General features: G+C 37.9%; 1 protein-coding gene across 9 annotated transcripts; it reads right to left on the bottom strand.

Moving 5' to 3' along the window:
* Nucleotides 1-1,735: 1,735 nt before the first annotated feature.
* Nucleotides 1,736-25,003, bottom strand: LOC108496033 (ATPase family AAA domain-containing protein 2-like). Of its 9 annotated transcripts, none has more exons than XM_017812380.1 (23): nt 24,919-25,003; nt 23,046-23,094; nt 22,125-22,203; nt 21,057-21,146; nt 20,014-20,104; nt 19,706-19,821; nt 18,358-18,532; nt 17,588-17,676; nt 17,109-17,268; nt 15,564-15,654; nt 14,824-15,138; nt 14,126-14,231; nt 12,681-12,861; nt 11,025-11,210; nt 9,696-9,831; nt 9,349-9,545; nt 8,096-8,255; nt 7,634-7,756; nt 7,467-7,550; nt 6,641-6,931; nt 5,809-5,933; nt 3,404-3,532; nt 1,736-1,916 (listed from the first exon to the last, which is right to left on the bottom strand). In XM_017812380.1, exons 2-23 carry the CDS (start codon nt 23,080-23,082, stop codon nt 1,878-1,880), a joined length of 3,000 nt encoding a protein of 999 aa, XP_017667869.1. In that variant the 5' UTR covers nt 23,083-23,094; nt 24,919-25,003; the 3' UTR covers nt 1,736-1,877. The 9 variants fall into 9 exon arrangements, with proteins under 9 accessions (XP_017667869.1, XP_017667872.1, XP_017667871.1 ...); XM_017812383.1 differs by having other exon boundaries at nt 23,046-23,097; nt 24,919-24,945; XM_017812382.1 differs by having other exon boundaries at nt 24,880-24,924.
* Nucleotides 25,004-26,747: the final 1,744 nt, after the last annotated feature.

Below are 26,747 nucleotides of genomic sequence, written 5' to 3' on the forward strand. Positions count from 1 at the left end.
AAAAAAAATGGAGAATGTTTTGGGAGGACTCTGAAGCTCCTGGAGAACTAGAATGTATTCCAAAACATTACATCTGCAGTGCAAACCAGTGATTAGTGAGGTAAACAGCAATAGAAATGCCACTGGATCTCCACATATTTTCCAAGATATATATAAAAAAATACTTAATCTGTTTCAGAATATAAACTTTAACTTCTCTGTCATGCCAACTAAAGAACCTCTTCATTTCAGCAGGGAATTCTGTCAGGCCCATTTAAAGTCAAATTCAGGCTACCCATGTTCTGTACTCATATCCTTCCTTTCCCCATATCTGTTTCCTTTTAAAATCCAGAAAATAATTGTAAAAAAAATGCATTTATACAGTGTTAATAGTTAATGCTCACTTTATAAGCATGCAAAAGCTGTGTTCTCAGTAGGCACATGCACGCAGAGCACACGTATACATCACATCTATACATAAATATTTATAAACAGCTGGCCACACATACCATGGAATGCTTTGAGTTTGGAAGGGACCTTACAGGTTACCTCCTTCCAACACTTCTGCACTGGCTGCAAAGCAGTGATGTAGTCCTATCCTGCACCAGCTGCTGCTGGTAAGAGCCGCTGGGGGATGGGGATGGGGCAGGCAGGTACACCCCCTGCTCCTGTGAGGCCACAGGGCAAACAGAGTCACAAGACAGACCAGCTGCTGTGCCAACCCGTGCCATAGCTGAGAGGCTGATCTTAGTCCTGGCCTCTCACAGAATCACAGAATATTCTGAGTTGGAAGGGACCCACAATAATCATCAAAGTCCAAGTCATGGCCCTGCCCATGACAGCTCCAAAAATCACACTATGTGCCTGAAAGTATTGTCCAAATGCTTTTTGAACACTCTCTTGGTGCTGTGACCACTTCCCTGGGGAGCCTGTTCCAGTGCTCAATCACCCTCTGGGTGAAAAACCTTTTTCTAATATCCAACCTAAACCTCTCTTAACACAACTTCATACCATTCCCTCAGATCCTGTCAGTGGTCAGCAGTGAGTAGAGATCAGTGCCTGCCCCTCCATTTCCCCTCACAAGGAAAATGTAGACTGTGATGAGGTCTCCCCTCAGTCTCCTCCAGGCTGAACAGACCAAGTGATCTCAGCTGCTCCTCAGACAGCTTCCCCTCAAGACCCTTCACCATCTTCATACCCCTCCTTTGGACACTTTCTAATAGCTTAATTTCTCTATTATACTGTGGTTCCCAAAATTGTACGCAGTACTAGAGGTGAGGCCACACCAGTGCAGAGCAGAGTGGGACAATCCCCTCCTCGACCGGCTGGCGATGCTTTGCCTGATGACCCCCAGGACACAGTTGGCCCTCCTGGGTGCCAGGGCACTGCTGACTCATATTCAACTTGCCATCGACCAGGACCCCCGGGTCACTTTTCGCAGCATTGCTTTCCAGCATCTTGTTGCTATCTGTATATACATCCAGGATTACCATGTCCAAGGTGCAAAACCTAGAACCTCTCAGTTACTTCTCTTCACTAGAAATGAAGTTAGAGGAAAAAATAATCAGTTCCCATGAACTGTCTTACAGTGATGAAAATGTTTGGAAGCTTTGTGACAAAATCAGTAGACAGAATCAATACCCTCTAGAAGAATTTCATGCTGTTTTCATGGAAAGAAAACATTTTGTCCTGAAACAAGTTCTTTCACCCAGTGTGCAATGGGACGATTCACATAACGATTCAAGGTTATGTCTGGTTTCAGTTATGTACTGAAAGAAGTTTCTTTATTCTTTTTTCTATAGCTGCTGCAATTACTGAGATGTTATACATAATTTATCTATTTGGGAGCCATACACCAACTGCAGAATATGTCAAATAAAGTATACTGAAGTCAAGTATCAGAGATAATTTAAGGCAGCAATTTCTTTCTTCATTGCCTAATAAGAAAAAAAGACAAATTAGGAGTCAGCATGAATGCAAACTTGAGAACCCTGTTTGCTTCTTTATCAAAAGAATTAAGAATCTGTTCATACATACAATTGTTAGCAATATTTAGCCAATACATTTGCTACCACCATCACAACATCTTTCTAGACCCACTAGCTTCAAACACGTGGAACCCAAAACAGAAGTAGGCTACAGAGTCTGCAGTGATTTGCATAATGGGACTATGGATCTTCATCAGTAGTGGTTTCAACAATGAGAAAAGAGGCAGTTCCTGAAGAGCCACAAATAAAAGCTGGAACTGTTCTGTTCTGCATTCTGACTAAGTACTTGTTAAAGTCTCTCTCTTCATATAGTAGAGGTTGCTCCAGCTAATTCATGCAGTCACTCTGAATAGAAGATATTTTTTGGTTAAAGCTAAAGGTAGAAGTAGAAAACAAACAAAAAAATGAAGTCCAGTCACAAAAGTTCACATGCCCTGAGATAACATAAACAGGTCCCTTCTCATGATAAAACACATCACTATGCTATGTGAGAGAAGGGTGCATTTTTCAGGCATAGCCTCCCTGAATCCACAAAATCCTCAGTGCTGTACAGTCAGAGCAGAGCATCTCTTCTAACTCTTTGTCAGCTGCGGAAGAAAAGATCAAGATGACTAAGGCCAAAGAGAAGACACTTCCTATTTTTTTAAGGCAGAATGAGAGGCATAAAGAATTTTATCTGTTCTCAGGCACAAGCATCTGAAAGACAAATGGTTTCAAGGATCTTGAAGCTAGACTGAATATCCAGCCTATCTGAATCAACTCAATACTGGGAATGCCCAACTGGAACCATGGGTGCCTGTGGAAGATTTCTGCTCAGTTCTGACAACTCAGAAATCCTCTCTTAGAGGAAGAGATTAGAGAATTTGACCCATTATCATCAAACTGGCATAGGCAGAAAGCTCCCCATTTGTCAAATTAAAGATGCTTGGGCCATGCTAGTTAAAAACAAAGTCTGGTGAGACTAGAAAAAAGTCTCAAATTCTTGCTATGTTTCATACTTAATTTCTTTTCGAGAATGGACTGACTACTATACGAGCATTACCATGTGCTCCTTACTGCCTGCAAGGGAAGAAAGAGGAAGTGACAGACTGAGAAAAGTGCCCTCCTTTTGCAACCCCTGAAAAGGTTCTGGAGAAAGACTATTGCCAGACTGAGGTTAACTGGTTTGAGAGGCCTGTGTGGGTGGACCCATTGTCTTCAAGCCTTTTCCTGCTAAATTTGCCAACAATTATGCCAAACACAAGAATGGTTTTGCAATATGGATAAATGTCTTCCAGACTGAAATGAAAAACTCTTGTGAAACAGGCAACTAGGCAGTAAAGAATAATGCTAAATAAGCATAATGTTCACAGTGCATACCTACATATATGTAACACATACACAAACACACACATGATAGTGTGTGACAGAAAGTGCTACAAGACAATAAAACTTACCTTCACTAATTCAGTTTTGTCATCATCTTCCCTGTGTTGGTAAATGCACTGGCTGAGAACAGCATAAAGTCTTTCCATGCAAGACATACTGACGTTTTCAGTTGCCACAATAATAGAATCCAATACTTGCTGAAAAAAAATTGGAAACCACAGTTCAGAATACTGCAGGATACATCCTACTTTCTTATATTGTTAAATAAAAGTGGCGCTTCAGAGAACTGATTAAATATATGACAAGAATTAACTGGAGAAAACAAAGTAATTTTTTATACTTCAGAGAAAAGGGAGGCTTACATTTCAGGCAGTATTTTCTTACTCATCAATGTATGACATCAATGATCATAATTGCCAATCATCTACTTCTAAAACAACCCACTCTGTCATAGAGTAGCTACCACAGCAAAGCCACAGTTGCATTTCATTCGAAATGCAATACAAGGCTCTGGAAAATGCATCTTTGGAAACCAGGGCACAGATCTTTCAGATACAGCTGTAACAGCTGGAAACAGAACCATCCTTAGTTGCTCATCTTTACCCATTAGTTGAATGTGTACTGTGGCTAACATCAGTTAGCTCCCACCTTGCCACTCAAGAGTGAGTAAACTAGCAGTGTGACTGCCTGTAGCAAATTACCACTCTCTCATACAGTCCCTTCTTTTACCAAAGATGTGAATGTGATGATCTCTGGGAAAGCAATGCTAACACGCTAGTGGCAGCATTGCTGTGGCTGTTCAGTAGCTGTGTGTTGTGTGAGGCTGTGAAGATGTAGCTTAAGAGAGCAGCCACACCAAAGAAAAATATTACTGCCTGACAACTGCTTGCTATCAAACTCTGCATCCCTCAGATCAGCTAGCACAAGATTTGAGCATTCCCTTCAACTTCATCCTATAAAAAGAAGATGCACAAAAATCACACAGCGTTCTTTCAGCTGCTGCAAACACAAGAGATAGGACGTGACAGAGGTTCATGGCCAACATCCCATACGAAACTATTTCCAATTGCTGCCACATAGGTAACTATGCTCTTCTGTATGTTCATCAAGTTCTACACGTATTACCAAGCAAAAAAGCAAACACACACACACAGAACACCAAAAAAAGCAAACAAAAAACCAAAACCAAAAGCAAACCACAAAAAAACCCAAACAAAACCAACCAAACAAAAACCCCATACGAAACCAAGCAGCTACAGTTTGGAGGAGCTCTCTGGTACAGGCAGCAAGTTCCAGTGACACCCATGTTAAGGAAACAAGTTTTCTAAAAGATGTGTTTCAGGATTGTAGCTCTCTGCTTGCAGTTAAAAGAAGTATAACTCTACCATTTCTCCAGTCAGTAGGCAGTAACTTTGGATTACACGCTGTTAGCACCCTGACTCTAGAAAAGCCTATGTGGCCTCTGGAATTACACAGGCACACACGAACAATAGAACCCCCTGAAATTTACTTCTTTAGAAAGCCAGCTTAGAAAGTTTCACCTCTACAAATCAGGCCAACTCTTGAAAATGTGACAGAAATTGTGTTGAGAAGCCACTTCACCAATGGAGATTTCTCTCTGGTCACATTGTCCCCACACAGGGGAAACATCTAGGTAATACTCCTTTTCTCATCATGGCAGGTAAAGAGCAGCCTCCACTGCTTTGACCAACCTCCAGGACTTCAACCTAGCAATTTCTCGAATTCTCCTCAAGGCTATATTCCCTGAAGGTCAGGTCCTTCTTCTACCCTCTCATGCAGAGGAATCTCTCATCCCAGCTCATGCAGAGGAATCTTTTTTGCTCCCTGCAGCTAGGCCTATTTTTGCCTCCTTCCCCAGCTGTAGCCTAGGATAGCAACTTCTCTCCTGCAGGGGCCTGGAAAAACCTTGTAACACTGCAACTGTATGAAGGCAAAATTTTAACACTGGATTTTGAAAGCATTTGAGAAAAGCAGGTATTAGTATTTTATCCAGGTTGAGCTTTAGGTCAACCTGCTAATTTCAGGTTTCAAGTAATCACTGCTAAAAATCAAGGCCCTTTTCCAATTCCTAATAAATGAAAACAAGCGAACAGCAAACTGAAAAAAAACCTGCACCCCCCGTTCATCATAAAAACTGCTAAGACATTAATAACCAACAGTAGTAGTAGGTAGTCAGTGGGCTATTTTAAAATTTAACAAGCCCTTTTACATTAAAAATTAGGAAGAGAATCCAGTCTCCTAAAATTTAGTTCAGCAAAAACAAGAGCAGCAGTCCACACCAGCTATGGAAACAACAGTCATAGTCCATCACAAGCTGAATTATTTCACAAGCTGTATATCCCTCTCATAAATTGTTTGAATTGGCATTGGTTAACAACTGACTTAATTTAAAACACAGAGGTACCAAGAAAACGTCCTGCTTCAGTGTTAACAAAATTGAAATTAGACTTACTTTGAGCTCAGAGTAATCCACAGACACTCCCCGTGTGTGAATTTTCGTTGCTTTCCTGTCACATACTGGCGGTTGCTCATCCACCTGAGAACGTCCCACATAATTTGTATGACGTACTTGTGAAACTGGAATGACACAAATTTCTTAAGTCATGATTTCTCTTTATCTGGACTACAGCATCAGTGAAGTATCCTGTACCTGGAAAAGAGTACCTCTTTGCAACAGAGACATAAGTGTTACCATTTTTTCACTGAGAAATGCTTGACTTCTCCTTTCTTTCTGGTACTGCTCCATAAAAACGAGAATCGGACACAAAAAAAAAAGCACTAGAGAAAAAAGGCAGGGTAAAACTAGGAAAAAAATAGTCATGCTGCCACAAGAGCACTGCACAGTAAAACTCTGGTAAAAAAAAAAGAAAGGAGCAATAAAAAAAAAGTATTTTAGATTAGGAAACACATCTTACATTTCAAACATTAGGACATAATTCTTCTGTTCCACATGTGACTCTTCTATTCCTCACTGCTTGAAGTACAGTTTTTTAACTTAAACTGCTTATTACAGGGAAGATACTTGTACAGTAGGTATGAATCTTTAAAATAGGTACCGTTTGAAAAATGAACTGCAGAATCAGAAAAAAGAGACACTGCATAAAACTGAATTTGGTCAGCATAACTAGAGGAGCAGCATCATTATGCAAGAAACACTGTGCTTATTTGAGACACACGCAATGGAAGTAACAGAATGGAATTAAAGAAGGCTAAAACCTAATAAATAGTTTAACCCTCCTAAAGGAGAGAAAGGAGATAAATGACCTGTTTGACCTTTCATTTACCATTTGAACGTCCATCTTCAGAAGTTCCAGCTTTTTGCCAATCTGGCATGCCACTCGCCTTTCTTAGGTCTGAATGTTCAGGAAGTACGACACTCTTCCTTTCAGTAGGAGATTCAGCCACAAGGGTCACTTTCTCTCTTTCATTATCTGTCCCATTTTTCTGTTGTTCTTGAAGTACATTTTCATGTTCTTCCATAGGAGTATCCTGGGAAGACGCAAACTGAACATTCTTCATCTTTGCTGCAATACTGGAAGAGTCTTCCTTCGTTTTGTGTTTTCTTATTGACTTATCTACAAAGAGATACAAGAAAAAGTAATCCAAACCATTAACAAAACAGTTCTTTCTCCAAAACGCAGCATCGTCATCTTACTTGCAAGGAAAATGACCACAGCTTAAGTACCATTGTCCATCTCCCTACATGTGTCTAGAGAAAAAGTTGCAAGTTAATGAGGTCAGTTTGCTACTAGATATATTATAGGCAGAGAAAGGGAACACACTGCTCTATGTAGCTAAAAACTAGTTGAATATTCAGAAACAGCCACGTACAATGTTTTGGACTTCAAGCTGTAAGTGCCATTAAATGTCAGTTGGGTCATCAAGGCCAGGCTCTTACAAAGTCAAGCACCCACTCCACTTGAATTTCATAACCACACTGAATGAATGACCTCAGGATTTATCCCACCTTGTGAAGCATAATAAAAAATTTAATGCCTCCAGCATGAAAAACCAGGCGTCACAGGAACCTGCTGTTAGGCCACAGGAACAGAGAAGGTAGCATTGACTTTATCAGCTTCTCCAAGAAAGTCTGAATAAAACTTAACTTGCCATTAGAGGAGGGGGTACTGGCATCCACAGGCACTGCTGGCATTGTTATTTTTTCATTACACTCTGGGACTGTTTTCTTACACCCTGCAGAGCAAATAATTGTTTCTTGCATAGTTGTTTACAAAGAGTGAGACAAGTCTTAAAATCCTCAGCATCAAAAAATATACCTCTTTCCTTACGAGATTCTTTAATTTCTTGGCAGCGTTGTTCAAAATCTTTATCCAGTTCGTGCCTCACTATGGAATACGCAGTATCACTCAAAGCATAAGCTTTGTGTCTCAGGAGGCAATCTGAAATGTTAGTTGGAACTGAGCATTTTCTACTAGACAATGAAACCCTTTATTTTGTTTTACTTAGAATGATTTTTCTCTTTTCATAGGCAGGTTCTGAAATGTTATCTCAAATAATATTTTCAGCATAGCAACAGAAAAGTTAATTATTAAAGCAAAAGCACTAGTTACCAATCAACACATCTACCACAATTTCATGAGCAAACAGTTTATTTACAACCTGGCAATTTTAAACAACCCCAGAGAGCATTTCTTCCCACACCTACTGTCTGCAGATGACATTTACCAATTTACACTTTTAAAATTTTTCAAAACTAGGGATAAAAAGCGCATCCTCACCTCCAGGACTTTCATGTGATTTGTACTCTAAAGCATTGCTACAGATTAGATCAATGTCCTTCAGAAAATCTCCTGCAGTTAGATACTGGTGCATGTCAATCTTGGAGAGAACTGTTGAGAGGTCCATGGGCTGTTTAATAACAGCCTTGTAATTGGGTGCCTGCAAATGAAATATATGTGCTTAGAGATTTAATGTAGTAGCGACCAAAATTTATAATTATTATTATTAATTATTAATTATATTTACACTTTTATATTGTGATATTACTATAGATAATGACCAAAACAGCTACATATCTCCTTTCCATTGCAACCACATTGTTCTAAAATAAACCTCATATATATATAAACACCAGTCATTCAGTGTTATTTCACTCTAATCCACTCCAAGGGATGTATTAACAAGAACCTCATTTACCCCACCTTCAGGGGAGGGTTGTAACAGCATCTATTTTCAAATGAGCTAACTGGACGATTTCTATACTCAGACCATAAAAGGAGCCTACTGACTAGTTTAGATTAGGACATCTACATTTGTTTAGATTATTCAAATCTCAGAAACTACAAAGAAAGAAAAAGACAAGTCAATGGATGCTTAGGAGAATGGGACTTCACTGAAAGGCAAAGCTATCTTAAAACTAAAACTGACTTTGAAGTATGTGCCTCTGGCTTAGACTTATTCAATAAATTAAATGAGAGATGTAGGGGAGCAAGGAAAAAACATGCAGCCCTTATGGTTGATCTTATACTGAGGAAAGGTACAGATAAAAGTGAAAATAGAATTATTTGACAAGCTGCTGCTTCTACTCCTGTTCTCACAGAAACTATTGATAGTCAATTAAAGAGCTTTTGGCTTTAATAAAACAACCATATAGGTACTGTTTATAATTACAGACAAAGAGATCTCTCTGCTTATTTTTTCAACAGCAAACTGTATTGGCATTTGGTGTAACTGGCACTTGGACTAGATGATCCTTGTAGGTCCCTTCCAACTGAAATATTCTAAAGTTTTAAAAACATTTTAAAAGAACACAAGACTTTCAGTGAAGACTCAAATACAGACTTTTGAGAGCCTCAAGGAGCCAACAAAAGTAAAAGTAAAATTCACTTCCTGCTTCTTGGAAAATCAGAATAGTATGGTCCTAAAAACAAAGATAAACCTTCCTAGAAACAGCAAACACCAAGAAACATACACAAAGAGAAATTATGAATACACACAGCCATAATGGGATTACAAATCAACACTAATTTACCTCCTCTGGGTCAACAGGCTTCATAAATGGTCTGAAACGTCTGTCAACGACAAGTCTATGAACCACATCCCTTAAGTAAATTCTAAGTTCACGCAATGTATCCTCTTCCTGCTCCTCCACCTGTCTTATTTCTTCCTCTGTCAGCTCTCGAGGCTTAGGTGGTGGTGCTGTGGGCAAGACTTCCAATGGCTGCCAAGCTTAAATTAATCAGGAAATGATAGTCAATTGATGGTACTCAAATGCAAGCACGTGAGAAATGACTGATAAAAAATTACCACCAAAGCAAATACTGTATTAGCTGTTAACTTACAGTTAGCAAAGTTTTATACGTAGAATATCCTCCTCACCTGTGTTGTTTTTTGATGGAGGAGGTTGAGCAGCTTGCTTCATAACTAAGTCCTCAAAAAAATGTCTTCTTTCAGCACAGGTAGGCCGCAGGACTTTGAAAACTTCTTCAAATTCATTATTAAACAATGCTTTTATCTAAACCATGAGGAGAAAAGATATTTCAGATAAAGAAGGCCACACAAATTTTTTATATTCTGTTCCAAAAGGATGACTACCTCTCTAAATTAAACTGAATACTCATCTGGATAAGACAATCAATGAAAAGTTATCTTCTTGGCCTTAAAAAGCTAGATTTTTATAGCATGGCAAATTAATAAAATACTTTCTTTAAAGAATACCTTCTAGAGTTCAAGCTCCATTAGGAAGCTGCAAGATAAACCACTGAAAAAGAGGGGTGATATTCACCACCCCCAAGACTGTATTATTTTGTATTTACCTGCCTTGCTATCTTTTAGCTTGAATCTTTATGGCAGCCACAGAGGGAAACAGGCAAGGCTTAGCAGAAAAGTGCTGGCTTTTTAGTCAGGTGTTTGGGTTTTCTTTAATTATATTTTTAATTAATTTAAATGAGGTGTCCCAAATTGCATACTTCCAAGCTGTCCTCCATTTTTTCCATCTCTACTACCAAAAGGTATTTCAATCCTTATTTTAGGAGGCCTTTATTAACAGTATAAAAACTCCTGTTACTGAGACAAAATAATCAGAGCATAATATTCACATTTTGAACACCTTCCTTTAGTGAACACTCTCAGATGTCTAAAAAGCTCAGCATATCCTCTTAATCAATTTTGTTAAGGAACACAACTAAAAATTTATTTCAAAGTTACTTAAACAGGAATTGGACCTTAGCTTTCTAATTTGTCAAGTTTTCACCCGGATGAAGACTGTAACTGAAATTCTTATAAAATAATTTAAATTTGAAGTTATATTCCATCAGTTAACTGTGTGACCACCATATTTTTTTCAGTATAAATATTTTCAGAAAAACAGTCTTTTTCTTAGCTACCTTTCAAGCGCCATATATTCTTCACTAAGGACACACCTAATCATCTTGAAGCCACTGAAACAATTGTGTGAAGCAAATCTATATATCTGTCTAATAAGCTTGCGTATGTGAGAAGGGAGAAAAAGTTGGGTCAAAGTCAATCTTTAGTCAGAAAACACTTTAGAGAAATGCTTTCATCATCATTTTGTCTAAGCAAGTTTTAAGAAACCTGATTTGGGTTTGAGTATGAATTTGCTTAAGAGCAGCACAGCACTCCAATGCTTCAGGGAGTTATAAATTAAGAAGTTGAATAATAAAGAAAGAAAAGTATCAACAGAAATACCTCTTCTGGGAGATCTCTGTATTGCACATCAGATGTCGCAAGGAGCAAAACTGGAGTAAACCTTGGGATGTTCTGCAGTAGTGTTGTAAAAACAGATTTCAGTGTAGGTCCAACAGTCGCCCACCAGGAAGGGATTTGTGGGATATATATGATACTTGGTGCTGTTCTTTGAGCTTCTCGCATCAACTGGTAAAATGAATGCTTGGGTAAGAGAACTACATCATGTAGAACAGGCTACTAAATGATTACATATCAGTCAAACTATCTTTTGAAACAGGAGTACCTGATGCCAAAATATCAAGACATACCAATAAATGAATGACTCCTAACAATATGGTAAAATTTTCACTTTTACTAAGATACAGACATCGCTACAGAGACAGAAACAGACCTGAATCTCTGTCGGATTTCAAAACTAACTTAGGCGTAACATAACTCCTAAAGAGCCTCAGAACTCAGCTGATGTGGTGGTGTGCCTGAAAAAACAAAGACTAACCCTTCAGCAAGATGCATTAGCCTGGAAAAATCGCTACACAACTGCGACTATCCCATTTTCAGTTCAGAGTGTATACACACCCAAGACAGATTGAAGCACAGTCTGAACAAAGACCTATGTGAAAAGATGAGGACCAACACTGTACAAGAAGCCTGGTTATAATTCATAACTTCAAGCACATTTTATAAGAGTTAACCAGTCCTTAGCCTGTCTAAAGAGCTAAATCACTCACAGCCTCTCATTACCAAAGGATCCACCAGACCAGATGATGTGCTTTGAAGACCGCAGGCCACTGCCTCCAGATGGCACCTCAATCACAGAAGACAACATGTACCATGTACCTACTGCATGAGGGAAGCTGCAACAGTCCTTTCACACAACAAATTTCTCCATGCACTGTTTCAGATTAACAACCTGGAAAGGAGGTGTTCCTCCTACATGACAAATTAGTATCCAGTCACATAATATGTCTGTCCTGACTTGTACAGCTCTCAAATGCTGCTACTAAAGATTCAAATGTTTTAATACAGTGATGCCAAACAATGAAATGGATTTCCTGCCAAAAAGTAAAAAAGAAAAACAGCACTAATCTACTTATATTTCATTTTTCTAGTTAAGGAAAACACACCACTGCACAAATCCAAGTGTTCCGTGAATTTTAATTATTTTACTGCATGTACTGCACCAGTATAAGCTGTATATATATGTGTAAAAACTGAAACTATTCTTTTCCTCAAAACCTTGGCTGCTCGACAGATATAATTAAAAAAAAAAAAAAAGCTACAAAATGTGCATGACATGCCGTCAGGTTGATGAAGAGCCATCTACTGGTAGCACAGTAGAAGCAACGAAAACAACTTTCTGGATCCCACTGAGACCAGCAGGTTTTCCTGCCACAAAGAAGGGTTTATTAGCAGCACCTCCCAGCTTCCAAAGCTGCTAGCAACATTCTCCTTGCTTCATTTCAAATGAAAAACATGGCTATGTATAATATCCTTACTTGGTATCATCTCATGTAGAAGAAAAGTGGATTTTAAGACAGAAATAAATGTAACAGAACGTTGAAATCAGGCCACCTCCATTAACAATCAATTTTGCCTACTTCACTACTTTGTATACAGTTCACCAATCCTACAAGATTAACAAGAAAAAAAAGCTACCTGTATACATGTTTCATCTGGTGATGTGCTAACAAACAAAGTTGGTGTGTCTAGTGTATAAATTGGAAAGTTTTCAAGGGTATGTATTACTGCAGCCGCCAAATCAAAAGCTTGCCCAGATCCTGGCTCTTCAACTAGTAAGAACCGTGGCCTGTAAGAGGTTGGCTGGTCACGAGGATTTCTAAAGCAATAAGAAGAAAATAAGTTTAAAAATGAGTAATGAATAGGCACACAGATGTTAATTTTTTTCCTATGCACTTCTTTTTTTTGTAAATACACTCCCTCTTCCACCAAATAATAAGTTGGTCTGTGACCAGGAAGACTACCAAAGCCTACTTTCTCACAAGCTGGTACCATACCTTCACTAAGGAACCCTGCAAGTCCCCAGCATGTCTGCTATTCCTTTGGCTGGGTTAAGTAACAGCTCTTAAATCCAACAGGGGGACTGGCCAGCCAAGTACACACACAACAACTGGTCAGTAACCTGATACGGGGCAGAACAACTCTTTCTCTCAGCGCAAACCAATTCAGGTCTCTTTACTGCCCATACACGACCATTTTCATAGTGTCTTGACTTTAGGTAACTGTGACATGTCTACACCTGTCAAGGTTAGCTGAAATTTGGCCACAGTTCCTGGAGATGGTGGGAAGGAAGGTGCAAAACATATCTAGGAAAAAAATTAATGTGGGTACTGAAATACATCTGCAGTATCTGAAGAAACACATTATTTGACTAGTTAAATTACAGCAGTACACTACATATGCATAAAATTTATATTTATTTTATTCAGTCATTCCAATGGTTTCATCTTGAGTAGTCTCTTTATTTTCTGGTAATCTTGCTTCACTAGTGTGAAACACACTTGTGAAGAGGTCAGCAGAGGAATAGAAACAGAGAAAAATAACTGACCCGACAGTGACAATGATAATATATTTTTTTAACAGTTGGCTTACAGGACAACCACAATTAAAACATCAAAATATTTACATAAACTCAGTAGGTTAAAGATACAAAATACAGACATTGTTCAGCAAACCATTTCTCAATTTTGTTTCTGCTATGTAATCGGCTTCAGGTTTAACAATCTTGTAAAGTAAAAGGACAAAAGATGGCTACACAAATCCACAGGGTTTTTTTAAGCTAAAAGGACAGAGAGCACATTCTTTAGGTCTTGAGTTTTCCAAGGAATAGCATGGATTAAACCAACATGTTCTAATAATCTGTGAACCCCTTTGACTCAGGAAAAGAGGTGTGGGCCATTCAGTTTGATGGGTTAGAGCAGTGTACTCAGAACATTAGTACACAGTTGTATCTTCACGCTTACTTCTTGCAAATATTGATCACCACACACACAACCCCTTAACTCCATCCTGCCCCCTTCACACCAAAACAGTTTACAGACCTGACCATTTTAAAAACGTAACCATAAAGGGGACAAATGTACCTGCTAAAAGTGCAGAATTCTGCCTTTTTCTGATCAGGTGTTTTATGAGTTGGCTTCTCTTCAGAGATTGATGGTGATTCCTCATCACTGTCAATCACATAATTTCCTACAATAGGATGTAAAGACAACAGAAGTTTGTCAACTTTCCTGAATAGTCCATATCCCTTGCATCAATACACCTTCAAAATCAGTGCTGGAAAACACTTCTCTTGTATTTCATCATTTGAATGCTATTTTCTGAAGAGTTCATTCTACCACAGATCCAAGGAAATTGCACAAAGCTGTCCTACGTCCCATGATTTGCATTAGGTATTACCCCACTGTTGACAAAAACTTGGTTTTTTTCCTTAGAATAAAGATGACTAAAACCAACTTCTGTAGTTTCCAGACACCTGAAAAACCCTTCTCCCTCCATGTAAGCATTCATTTGGAAAGAGGTGTCTCATACTTTAAACCTTAGATCCATCTCTGAAATGATAAATGCAACTTTAGCTACTGTCAGAAACTGGGTGCTCCAGCAAAGAATACATAGCTGTCTGCTGCATACTGTGAGTCACTCACAGCTCCATCCTACATTGTGCACATGCAAAGTATAAAATTGTGCTGTAATTACAGCTGATAGGTTTGTGTATGTTGACTGCACAAATCAAAAGTTTTTCTTCGGCAGATTTTCAAACAAATGGATGTTATTATCATACCTTGCTGTTGGCTCTTCTTTAGTGCAAGCTCTGCATGGGGAAATACTCTCTGCAAGGCTTGTAAAATTCTTTCCAGTGTGTTTTTTAACAGTGGCTTTGAAATAGCTGATAGCGCTCGCCCAGGGGAAGGCACAGCCCTCTGTGAAGCTGGAACAGTCTTCTGCATGGCCATGGAAAAATAATTTGCTTTTATTTTAATCAAATCCATGTTTATCTGCAGTCTCTCTCTACTTTCATACAGCTGAGGATAGCGATGACGCAAAGCACAGAGGCCAGTTTCGGCACATAAGGCTTTAATATCAGCACCACAATATCCTAACAAACAAAACAAGAATCAAATGTTATGTCAGTCTCAGAATTCAAGGCCAAGATTTCTAAACTGCAGCACTGAAAGACTTTGTATGCAGCCAAAAAATTACCAGATTAAGAGACAATTGAAAGAGTTCCTGCACTGCAGAGAAGTTCTGTTACATGGCTCACAGCCTGATATTCTACACTTAAGAAGCAGCCTGCTCATCAAAACTTTGCTCCTGGGAAAGATGCCCCAAACCCATTTAATGTTCTGAGAGACAAAAAGAAAATTGAAAGCAGTATCTAACTTTGTTTGCTCCCAAGGCATGTCAGCTGCCTCACTGCCTTGCTCTGCAGCAAGGCACGAGAGCTTGAGTACTGCCTGGTAGAAGCTGAGGTTTCCTAGGACTCAAGTTGCGTGCAGTAACCCACACTGTTTTCAAACTTACCAACACATTCTTCAGCCAGGTCTTCAAGTAAATCGTCCGATGGCTTCGGGTTCCAGTCTCGTGTGTGAATTTTGAAAATCTCTTTTCTTGCCTGAAAACAAAACAGTTGCATTTCAGTTTGCCCTAATTTTTCTCTTAAAAAAACAACTACAATGCAAACCCACAAAACCTTTTACACTAATAAAAATACTCATCTGCTAAACTTTTAAGTATTTTAAAGGTCAGTTATTAATATGCCCTTTGCATTTTCAAGTAGGAAATTTAATAATTCGCTACCTGTTACAACATTGTTACACTAAACTCTTGCTGGGGCCTGCAGTGAAATAAAAGGCATTTATATCTTCCATAAAAAGTGAGTTTTCACAATTGTGAGACCTAATGATGCTGGAGAAAAAAATGTAGCAAAAACCTTTCTCAAATTGAGATTTTTTTGTCAAAGAAAATTCTCTCAAATTTAGCAAAATTTCACAGTGACAATCTCCTTTCTTCATCAGATTTTCTTTTCTGCCAGTTCATTCAAGTAAAAGACCCCTCACACTTTCTTTCAAATTGCTAGAATTGCTACCAAGAAGAACAATAAGTATGACTTAAACTACTGTCACTGATCCAGAAAATGTCAAATATTGCCTATTCTCATCTCAGATCTTTGCAAGACTTTCACTGAAGTATTTCTTGGTACACAGATTAATTATGGCAGATTTCTAGAATTCTTCCACAGTAGGGAATCATGTATTAGATTTGTTTCATGACACCTCATCTCCTCTTCCTGAGAGCAGATGAAAACTGGAGACAAATGTTTGTGTTAAATGCACTGTTTGGTGTACTTTTACTAGCTTTCAATTCAATAAGCCTATTTTCCTTTTTCCAAAAAGTGCTAAGAAATATCAGTGATAGTCAGAGAGAAAACATAAAAAGAGGGTTCCAGCTTTGCACACTATCTCCCCACAACCCCAATATTTTTTGGTCACTCTACATCCATTTTTCATTGTTTAGGTATTGCAATTAACTAGAAGACTTCTAAGCGCTGCAACTGTGCAGTGTACTTCACATCTTAGTCCAAATTCCTGTTAATAAGTTCCAGTAAGAACGTCAAATCCCAACATAATTCACTCCAGTACCACCCTTGATCAAAGTTTTTGTTACCAACGAAGAACTCTTGTGTGCACACCATTTCTTTCACTTCCAAGATGCTACAGCAGTACTTTATACCTAATTCATACATTCATTCTTTCTTAAGCGTTTCAGTGACTGGCAGCATCCCATTTGCTTCACTAGTTACTGCAAAACCAATACTAATTACAGAATTAATTACTTGTTGAAATCATCATAATCGTATATATTCAGTACCAGGTTTGCCCTCCACAGTACAACACAGTCCCTCCAGACAGCCCTCTCTTGTCCAAGCTGTACACTACTGATGGAGACTTGCACAGCTCTGCAATGCTGCCTTGTTACAGGGGTTTGTTATAAAGGTGGACTTTACAGGGGTTTGTTATAAAGGTGGACTTTGCTACATAAGCATTAAGGTTGAGTTGAAGTTTTGACCTCTTTGTTTGGCAAGCTGAAGCGGAATTCTCGTTCAAAGCGTCCAGGTCTTCGTAAGGCAGGATCTATAGAATCCGGTCTGTTGGTAGCTCCAATTACCACAATCTCTCCTCTGCTGTCTAAGCCATCCATAAGTGTCAGAAGTGTCCCCACAATAGAGCTAACAGAAAAATACACTGGTTTAGGAAATTTTCTTCAGTTCCACATCACTCAAAAGGACAACTTCTTATTGATGAGATGCTGGTTAGCAGAAGACTTGTTATAAGACATAACAAAATACAGATAACGTATCACAGACCTTGTGCTGATATCAAACTTAGGAATTGTTTTCAATTACTGTTTAAAAATCATCTGAAATTCACTGGCACTGAATTACTAGTTTTCAGGATAAATGAATGTGTCACACCAAGTTAAATAGGTTGCGGTCTTCTTTTCACAAAGATCAAGTAGCTACTATGTAGATACAAAACATGTCCTACCTATGAATTTGGTCTTGTTTACCAGACCGTACAGGAGCGAGAGCATCAATCTCATCAAAGAAAATAATTGAAGGTCGCATCTGGTAGGCCTACAATGAAAACACAGGAATATTGACCTTAGTAAAACAGCATTATTTGAAAGAAAAAATGCATGAAAAACATTCTGGTTGGAAAGGCACAAACTAGATTTTTCACACTAGCATCAGGGAACTCTACTAATTGAGCAAAGAGAGTGAAGAGGCACAAATAACAAAAGACAAAAGCCTATGTCAACCCACTGAGACTGGGTGACAAGAAACAAATCATACCAGTAGTTTTTACAGTTATTTGGCAACCACCAAGAACAGAGACAGGATCTAACTCAGTTATAGGTTCGGGAAGCAACCCTTTGTTACCAATTTAAATGACCATGCTTTCAGCCTGCATCTCTTTCCCTCTGATCTAAAGTCACCACCTCCTGCTTCTTGAAACTTCTTTTGTGACTGTTTGTGTGGCTGCAGGGTTTTCTGGGTTTTTTTGGGTTTTCTTATTGGAGGGCAGGGGAGTGGAGGTGGTAGTGGTGGCACGTGGCAGGATTTTCTTGTCTGTTTTACTAGTCTTTCCCAATACATGTCAAGATTTCAAGCCCCTAAAACTCCACTGAAGAAGGAAACACTGACAGTCCCATTTCAGTGTAAGGAGCTGACAAAACATGAAAAAGAATGAATTCTTCTTAACCACAGAAAACTAGTTACAACTTGGTCAGAATGCAGGGCATGTTTCAACCTTACCTGCTCAAATAATAAACGAAGCTGTCGTTCAGATTCTCCTATCCATTTATTCAAGCATTCAGCACCTTTCCTCATAAAAAAAGTTACTCTCATGTCACCTTGACTGCATTCATTAGCAAGTGCACGAGCAAGCAGTGTCTTTCCAGTCCCCGGTGGACCATAGAATAGACAGCCTCTACAATTTAAAAAAATACACTAAAAAATGATACAAGAAAAAACATCGTGGAAAAGTAGCTGTTACAATCCCCCATTCCTAAAACACACAACTCCGCTCTCCTAAACAAAATACTTAATGGATAAGATAGCGGTAATAGCTGAAGTGTGCAAAAAGTCAAAAGTGTTCCTACACAATTTAACAAGGCAGCAAACAAAATGAATAAAGAGGTGATGCAGAAATACAAAACCTTGAGAAAAGATTGTAGTGTCCCAAAAAGACACTTAAAACTTCTGACAAACCAACAGGGGTAATTGGAGCCAAACAAGAAAAAAATTCCAGTGCGGAATCTCAGACTGGGCTAACTTTACAATGATACACTGCATATACATTCCTGTTTTCATGAAAGGCAAGATTTTATAATAAAACATTTAATTCTCCCTTGAAAAACTTTAAGTTTTTGAAGGGGAAGTAGTCTAAAGCTGGAAAGATATTCTGCATTTCTGCATTTCCACCAACTAGAAAAGCCAGTACAGTGCTGCTTCAAAAAGATTTTCAATGAATAAAGAAGCAAAACACAGAAATATTTTCTTTTCATTGTTTGCAATACTTTTGAAGTTGCTGAAGGCAAAGAATTTAAAGTCCTAGTTCAATATACCACAACTGAGTTTTGCTGATTAAGAATATACAAAGTTAACAATTAAATCTCTAAGAATTTTCTTTTGTAACACAGAAGTCACTTAGGTGTGTAAGATCAAGCACAACAAGCACTGCAAGCTTTTAGTTGCATGTCCTATCAGTTGTAAAACTGATACTTTAGCACTTGAAAAAAAAAGAGTTGGTGGGAGAGGCAACTGGACTTTCATAAAATAAACCACAGTTGACTACTTACAAACTGAGTCCCATATACAAGAGTTCCACTTGTATATGGGACTCTAAAGTAAACATTTCCAACTCCAGGTCTGAAAGGCAAGACACTTTTAAAAGATAATTTCACCACACAGTAAATCTTTGGACCTACATATATGCTGGATTCTATCCATTTTTTAAACATTATACTTTACTACTGTTAAAAAACAAAACAAAACAACACTGCTGAGAATTTTGAAGCATGGGAACATATTGATACCTCAGTTGAATATTCCCCTGAAAATAGGTGAATGAGAACTTATAGTTTTAAACCGTGTCTGTTACCTTGGAGGTTCAATTTTCAGTCTCTCAAAGATTTCTGGATAAAGCAAGGGAAAAATGACCATCTCCTTTAAAGATGAAATGTGGTCAGAAAGACCACCCACACCATCAAATTGTACCTAAAGTTGAAGTCAACAGAACACATTTTATATGTTAAAGAAAAATGCAACCTCAATAAGGTTCCATCAGAAATTAGATGTCAGCACAAAAGAAATGTTCATGGCAATTTTCAAATTGCTTGAGAAAACTGTAAACTGAGGGAGCTGTAGAGGACAAACCTCTCACTGACACAATGAATCAAAAATACTTACCCCATCTATTTCCATTTGCTCAACACCAGCCAGACTGGCTCCAATTTTTGTGGTATTCTTGTCAACTCCCTTTAAGTCACCTTTCTGAAAGCTGAACAGAAGAGATCTGACTTGAATTAAGGAGGAAAAAAAAGGTGCTTTCTAACTTATGATGCAGATAGAAGATTTCTGATTTTCTAATGATAGCAAGTGAATGCAGAAGACATTAAAAATCAGCATAAACTTCCTAAATAGTCAAATATTCATTCCAACTTTTACGTTTAATGGTCATGATTAAATAAAGGAAAATGGTCACTCCAGACTTAAAACCAAGTTAATCATTTTAACAACTCTTAGCACTTAGGAATATCCATGCCAGTCAACACAGCAATTATAGGAATGCAAGCTTAGAACAAGTTATTCCATATGGAGAGACCATGGACTGACCTTGATCTGTATGATGGAAGAATCCCTCCCCTCCCCAAACACACTGATATGTTTCAAATAGTTTTACCTTCTACATTCAAAAAGTTACAGTCCAAGAGAATACTTATTTCAGTGGAGATTAACATTATAAAGGTTGCCCACCACTCCTGGACCTTCCTGAGGACTTTGGAATGTGTGGGCCAGAAGATATGTCTGAAAGACATCAGGCTGAAAACTTTTTTGTTAGATTGTTACTAAAATAATTTTTCTAGAGCATTTGTTAAGTAACAAAACCTATTTCCCCTATTTATACCATTTTCTGTTATGGTGATTCTCTTTCTGAATAAACCACAGTAAAGTACAGAAGCAGTAAAATTTTACATTAAGAAATTACATCAAAGTGTGTGTCTCTACCCCTTTCCCCATTCTCACCTAGAACTCAAATTGTTTACTAAAAATCAACTCTAAAAATCCAGTTTTAGACAGTCCAGTTACAGTTGTCAATACCAAAAGATATGATTAAGTATTGCCACAACTTAGAAAGGGTACAAGATGGAGATGGCAACACTCCATGGATAGGCATATACAAAGTCCTCCCAAGTAGACTCCTCCCTCCCGTATTCTCCAATTTCATTAACCTTCTTAAATTTTTCTTCTTCCTCTGTATCTCAAAATCCTCATGATTAGATGAGGAAGGGGAATCACTGTTTGGCACCGCATATCTCTGTCTGCAAACATTCAAATAAACAAACAAACAATTCAAAGTAAAAAATTAAAATGTGCACTAAGTAATAAGGAAATTTAAGTGAACGCTATCTCAGAGTTTACTTTGAGGTCTAATAAGTTTTCAGATCATCAGACTCCTTACGAATCTGATTTCAAAGTACATTATTTGATTTTTCTTAGGAAGGTAAAATGTTTAACTAGTATGCAAAGAAATTTCTTAACCAAGCTTCTCCTTTTGTCCAGTCTCTCTCTCACATACACAAATCAAGTTTCACTTAGCATTATGTAGCCAGTCTGTGAACCATTAATCTTTTAAACTCATTTAAAAATTTTGCTTCAAAAATCCTTCCTTCAATAACTGTCTGCTCTCAAGGTTGCTAAACAAAGTGTTCCTATCTAGCAAGGGATAGATAGGAACTCTCTCTGCTCTAACTGCTTACAGGATCTGTTACCGCTTTGTCATTACTATTACAATTTATAATTTATAATTTCATTTAGCATTTTTCTTGTTTAAGGATACTTTCATACAGAAACATGAACTGATTCCAAAGAGACACCAGAATCAGTGTTTGAGTGATTAAAAAAAGTCCATTAAAACTTTCATACAGGCCCTCCCTCTATCTAAATTTTCTTTGGTTTTAAGAAAACAATTTACATCCCTCAATATTAAATAGTCTTAAGATTTTCAGAGGGACATTCTGCCTTCAGTTCCAGAACAAATGGATTTCAGTTACAGTCTCAACCACAACCCTCATCCTCACCTTATCAACGACCACAAATATAGCAGTCTACATTTTCAAATAAAACCTAACCTCTGGTTAAAAGGATGGCCTCCCCCAGCCAGTGTTTGTTTTCTTTATTCCCTTAGACTACCATGGCAATAATCATACTACTGATCTGTAATTATCACCCATCCAAAACCCCTTGAAAGCATTATTCAGTCATGTGACTGAAAAACTATCACTTAATCATACACAAACCTTTTATTCCCTTTGCGTGAATCTCTCTCTCTGACAGGTGAAGATGGGACTGAAGAATTTGTCTTACATTTTCTTGGTTCTGTTGAAAGCAAAGAGCAAGTTTAAGAGAAAGCAGGATAGTCAAAGAGGCAGAAAACGAGACATGTATCACCCATCTCTAAGTTCATGGGAAGTTTCAAGGGGGGTGGAGGTTAATCAGTGCACAGCAGAAGTGAAAAAACACACACTTGATTTTTTAGAACTGAAAACCGCATGAGTTAGATTATCAGGTCTCTTTAATTACTGTTCTTTCAAGGATAGATAGGTTACTTTTTTTACTGAAAACAATAAGGATGCCAAATAGCAAAAAAAAATCGAATGTCCACAGATAAATGCATTTAATGAATGAAGGTAAGAAATTTAAAGTTGAGTGTGGCGTGTGTGCATGCGTTTCCACTTAAAAAAAAAAATCTCACTTCCATGCAAGAAATTATCTCTTAAGAGAAACTTATAACCCACTTTCTAATGGATCTTGATAACACTCAATAAGGCAATGCTTTTCAGTGTCTTCATCATCACTTTCTTTTGCTTCACTTCCTTCTGGTGAAATTACTGCACACAATGTTAAACTGTTTAAGTACTGCTGCAAATTATGATATATTCAAAATACATGACATATATTCCCACCTGTCCACAGCCTTTTATCATGTAAGCATTTTGGAAAAACATGGGAATTTGGAGTTTTTTTCTCTGAATACCTGTGAGCTTACTGCCAGAACAGCCCTAGAATATTTGGCTGTGGCTTTTAAATCAATAGCAACACAGATATTTTTAATAGATAAAAAATACCCAGTAGTTCAGTCCATCTCAATTGTTTAAGACAAGGCTTTTGGCTAGGGCATAGTCAAGGAAATTTAAAAGAGAACTAGCCTACAATGCTACCTGGATTGTCAGTTGTTTCTTCATCAGTTGTTTCCATATCTAGGCTTTCCTACTTTAAAGAAACAAGAAAGATCAGGCACAAACATGCAGAAACCTTGTGGGAATATCTGGTGCCCATATAGTATCATTATCAAAGCATGCCATTACACAAAAGAGTTAATTAATGCACAGGAGGACGGAATAGGAACATCACTCTGGCACCCAGGATTAGTAACGAGGATTTCTACTTTAAAATAGGGTTTAATAGATGTGAAAGTTTAACACTTAGCCAGATACAAAACTGAGTGTATCAATTTTAGATTTATCAATTATCAGGTTAATAATCCAAGAGTGTGGTAGAACCCCAGACAAAGCTATTCCTAGCAGACAAAAAAAATCATACTGTCATTTGAGAGATAATAAAGTACTATGGTCAATTCTGATTGAAACAAACTACAAACTAATTCAGATCTAAACAAAAGCAACTATGAAAGCAGGCTATGAATATGTTTAAAAAACAACACCTGTCATTCAAGAGGACAGTGGAGTAACCTAATTTAATAGAGCAAAACCACGAAAGAGGAAATATGATTGACTGGAGTCTATCATTTTAACATGACTTTCTCTCAGGAGAGAGGACTGCTTGAGCTCACAGGCAAGGCTGGCACAAGAGAAAACAGAGATAAAGCAGTTAACAGTGAATTCAGTTTTTAGTAAGATCTGAAGTAAAAATGTAAGACCTGAAACAGCTGTTTGTAAACAGTGTCCATTCAAAAATCATAAGACAATTCAGAAAATGCAGTATGTATTTCAGCATATCATTGCTCTTTCTTGTATTCCGAAGAAGATATTTCCTTCACCCTTACAATGTAGCTGTGGCATAATAGTAACTGTAAGATGTTAAACTGTAATTAGAAAGCAAGAATGACATTTTTGTTTAGACTACACTATGCTTTGGAAGAAGTTTTTTTCAACTAAATTAAAATTATAACTAAATAATTTCTCTATGTGAAATGCCACTCATAGAGAAAAACAGTAAATTAAATTAGTATCTACTTCTGTATGGTGCAACACTCCATGGTCTCCCATCCTTCACTGTCTAGGCCTCTTTGTATCATCCAGATAGGCAAGTACAAAAAAACCCCATTGAAAACAACACACATAATCAATATGATATTTTAATAAAAAGAAATCTCAGAACGAAAAAAAATAATTCTGAAGATCACAGGAGGATGACAGAAAAAAAATATGGCAGCTTTTCATAGTACTTAAGTTGTTCCTCGTTATAGCATTAAGTCATTTTTAGTTTACAGCCTTCCTCAGACAACAGGTTGCTTATTCTTCTCTTAACTGGAATTAAGGTCTCGTGCAGATGTTGCATGACTATATATGATAGAAAAAAAAACAAACCTCCCTGCTGTTACACTTTTCAAACCTTTCAGAACACAATGTCAATTTGGGCTTTACAAAAAGAATTAAGTCATGGACACACAGACAGAAACACTAGGATTGCTTTGCTTTGCCTGTATCCAACTTCTCCATTTCTTAACTCAACAGGACATTATAAAATTACTCATAAGCATGAAAGAAAAATTAATTAAACATGAAGGTGCTTCTGGAGCCAAGAAGATTGATTGAGAGGGCAAGTTAAATCTACTGAAAGTCACAACATGAAGTGATCGTTTCAGTTCACAAGAACCAGCCCACACATAAAAGATGCTCTGGTGTGAAGATCTCTCTGCAACTGGCAATCCCAAAATAAAAACACCAGTGGCCAATTTAAGCACTGGCTGTGACTAAAGTCTTTACACATGAAGCACCTGCCAAATACATCCTCCCACACGCAGTCTCAGACCTGTAAGTTTTAAAACAAGCTGCAAGCAGGAGACTTTACCTGAGCAACTGCAATGGAACATTTATGGAATGTTTGTGAAGTTGCTTGGCAATGCCCCAAAAAGTTCCAAGCTTGACCATGCCCAACCCCCAAATCCCTGGTGGGACTCTGCTATGGAGGGCATCTGCCACACAGCACCTAATGATCACAGAATCATAGAATGGTTTGGGTTAGAACAGGCCTTTAAAGGTCATCTAGTTCCAACACCCTGACATGGGTAGGGACACCTTCCACTAGACCAGACGGCTCCCAGCCTCATCCAGCCTGGCCTTCCAGAGATGTGGCATACACAGGTTCTCTGGACAACCTGTTCCAGTACCTCATCACCCTCACAATAAAGACGTGATCATATAAGTAGCAGCACATAGGGATTTCTCAGCCTAACCACTGAATACATTTACCTTTTCTTGCCAGGAACAACAGCACCTTCTTCTGTTGTCAAAAGAAGGAGAAAGCCCCTGGACAATATTATGCCATAGCACAGAGGCTTGCTAATAAGGCTCATTTTAGTAGCTTTGCATTATTAAAAAAACTACTTACTTTGTTCTAAGTTTGCCAAACAAAAGGATTGATTTGTAGTGGTGGAACAAGTTTGTTGAAGTCTTCAGCTTCAACGGATCTCCAAATCCTCACTTTCTTCATCTTTTAATCAACCAATATTACAGAAAATATAACATGAAGATCATTTGATAGGATTATTTTCCATAAACACAAATTAACTTGCATTAATTCTGCTACTCGCTTTTAACTATTTATTAATTCAGTTTTACATTAGCTTTTCCATTATTTTTACAAGGATTTACATGACACTGACAAGTCTATAACTGCAGTGGCTATCACTTTTATTCTTTTTAAATATTGGCATGTTAACTTTCTTTTGCACTCCTGAAATTTTCCCTGTGTAGCAAGAACTATTGAAAATCAACATAGTCAAACTCCTCAACAGGACGATAGAGGCTATCCAAACCTGCTAATTTAAAATGGTTCCTTTCCTGATTCAAAGCAGAACAGAAACAGTTTCAAAGTTGCTAAACTGCACGTAGCTCACAGCCCTCCAAGTCAAGCCAGTAAGAATTGGGAATGCTCAAGGTCTCCCATCACTTGGAATAAGATATAGAAAGCAATAAATTTAAAAAAAAAAAAAAAATTCTAACTGTGATCAGAAGAGAAGGTCACAAATGAATACTCTTTGATCTGTAAGTTCCTAAAACACAATATTTCTGTTTCAGCAGATGTGGAAACTGATGTGTGGGGAACCTTAGCAAAACCCACAGTGTGGATCATCTATCAAATGTAAAAGTTAGGAGGTCTAAGCCCATCCAGGCCTTACAGCTATAGGCAGTTCTGTTATGACCAGCCCAGAAGGGGAGGGTAACCCCAGTTCTTGTTAATAAATCCCTTGGGGTGGATTAGAGTGAAACAACACTGAATAATTGGTGTTTGTAAACATATATATGTAGGGTTTATTTTAGAACAATTTTGTTAAAAAGGAAAACAGGTGTATAGCCATTTTGGTTGTTATCATCTATAGTAATACAACATTAAAGCATAAAAATAACACTTATGGAAGTGTATAAGGAAAGAAAGAGAAAGAAAGAATAAAAGTAGAAAGATATATATAGTCACCACCTACTGGATCTGGAAATGAAACTTGTTAGTTGCAGCTTCAATGTCTGTTGGTTGAAGCGACGATCTTGGTCCACTGTGGGTGGGAGAAGTCAAGCCAAGCCAAGCCAAGCCAAGCCAAGCCCTGCCCAGCCCTGCCCTGCCCCACAAAAAAGCCCAAAAAAGCCACAAAAAGCCCAAACAAAAATGTACAACTGTTCATT

Source organism: Lepidothrix coronata, unplaced genomic scaffold (assembly GCF_001604755.1).
Source record: "Lepidothrix coronata isolate B3197 unplaced genomic scaffold, Lepidothrix_coronata-1.0 Scaffold36, whole genome shotgun sequence".
Classification (NCBI taxonomy): Eukaryota; Metazoa; Chordata; class Aves; order Passeriformes; family Pipridae; genus Lepidothrix; species Lepidothrix coronata.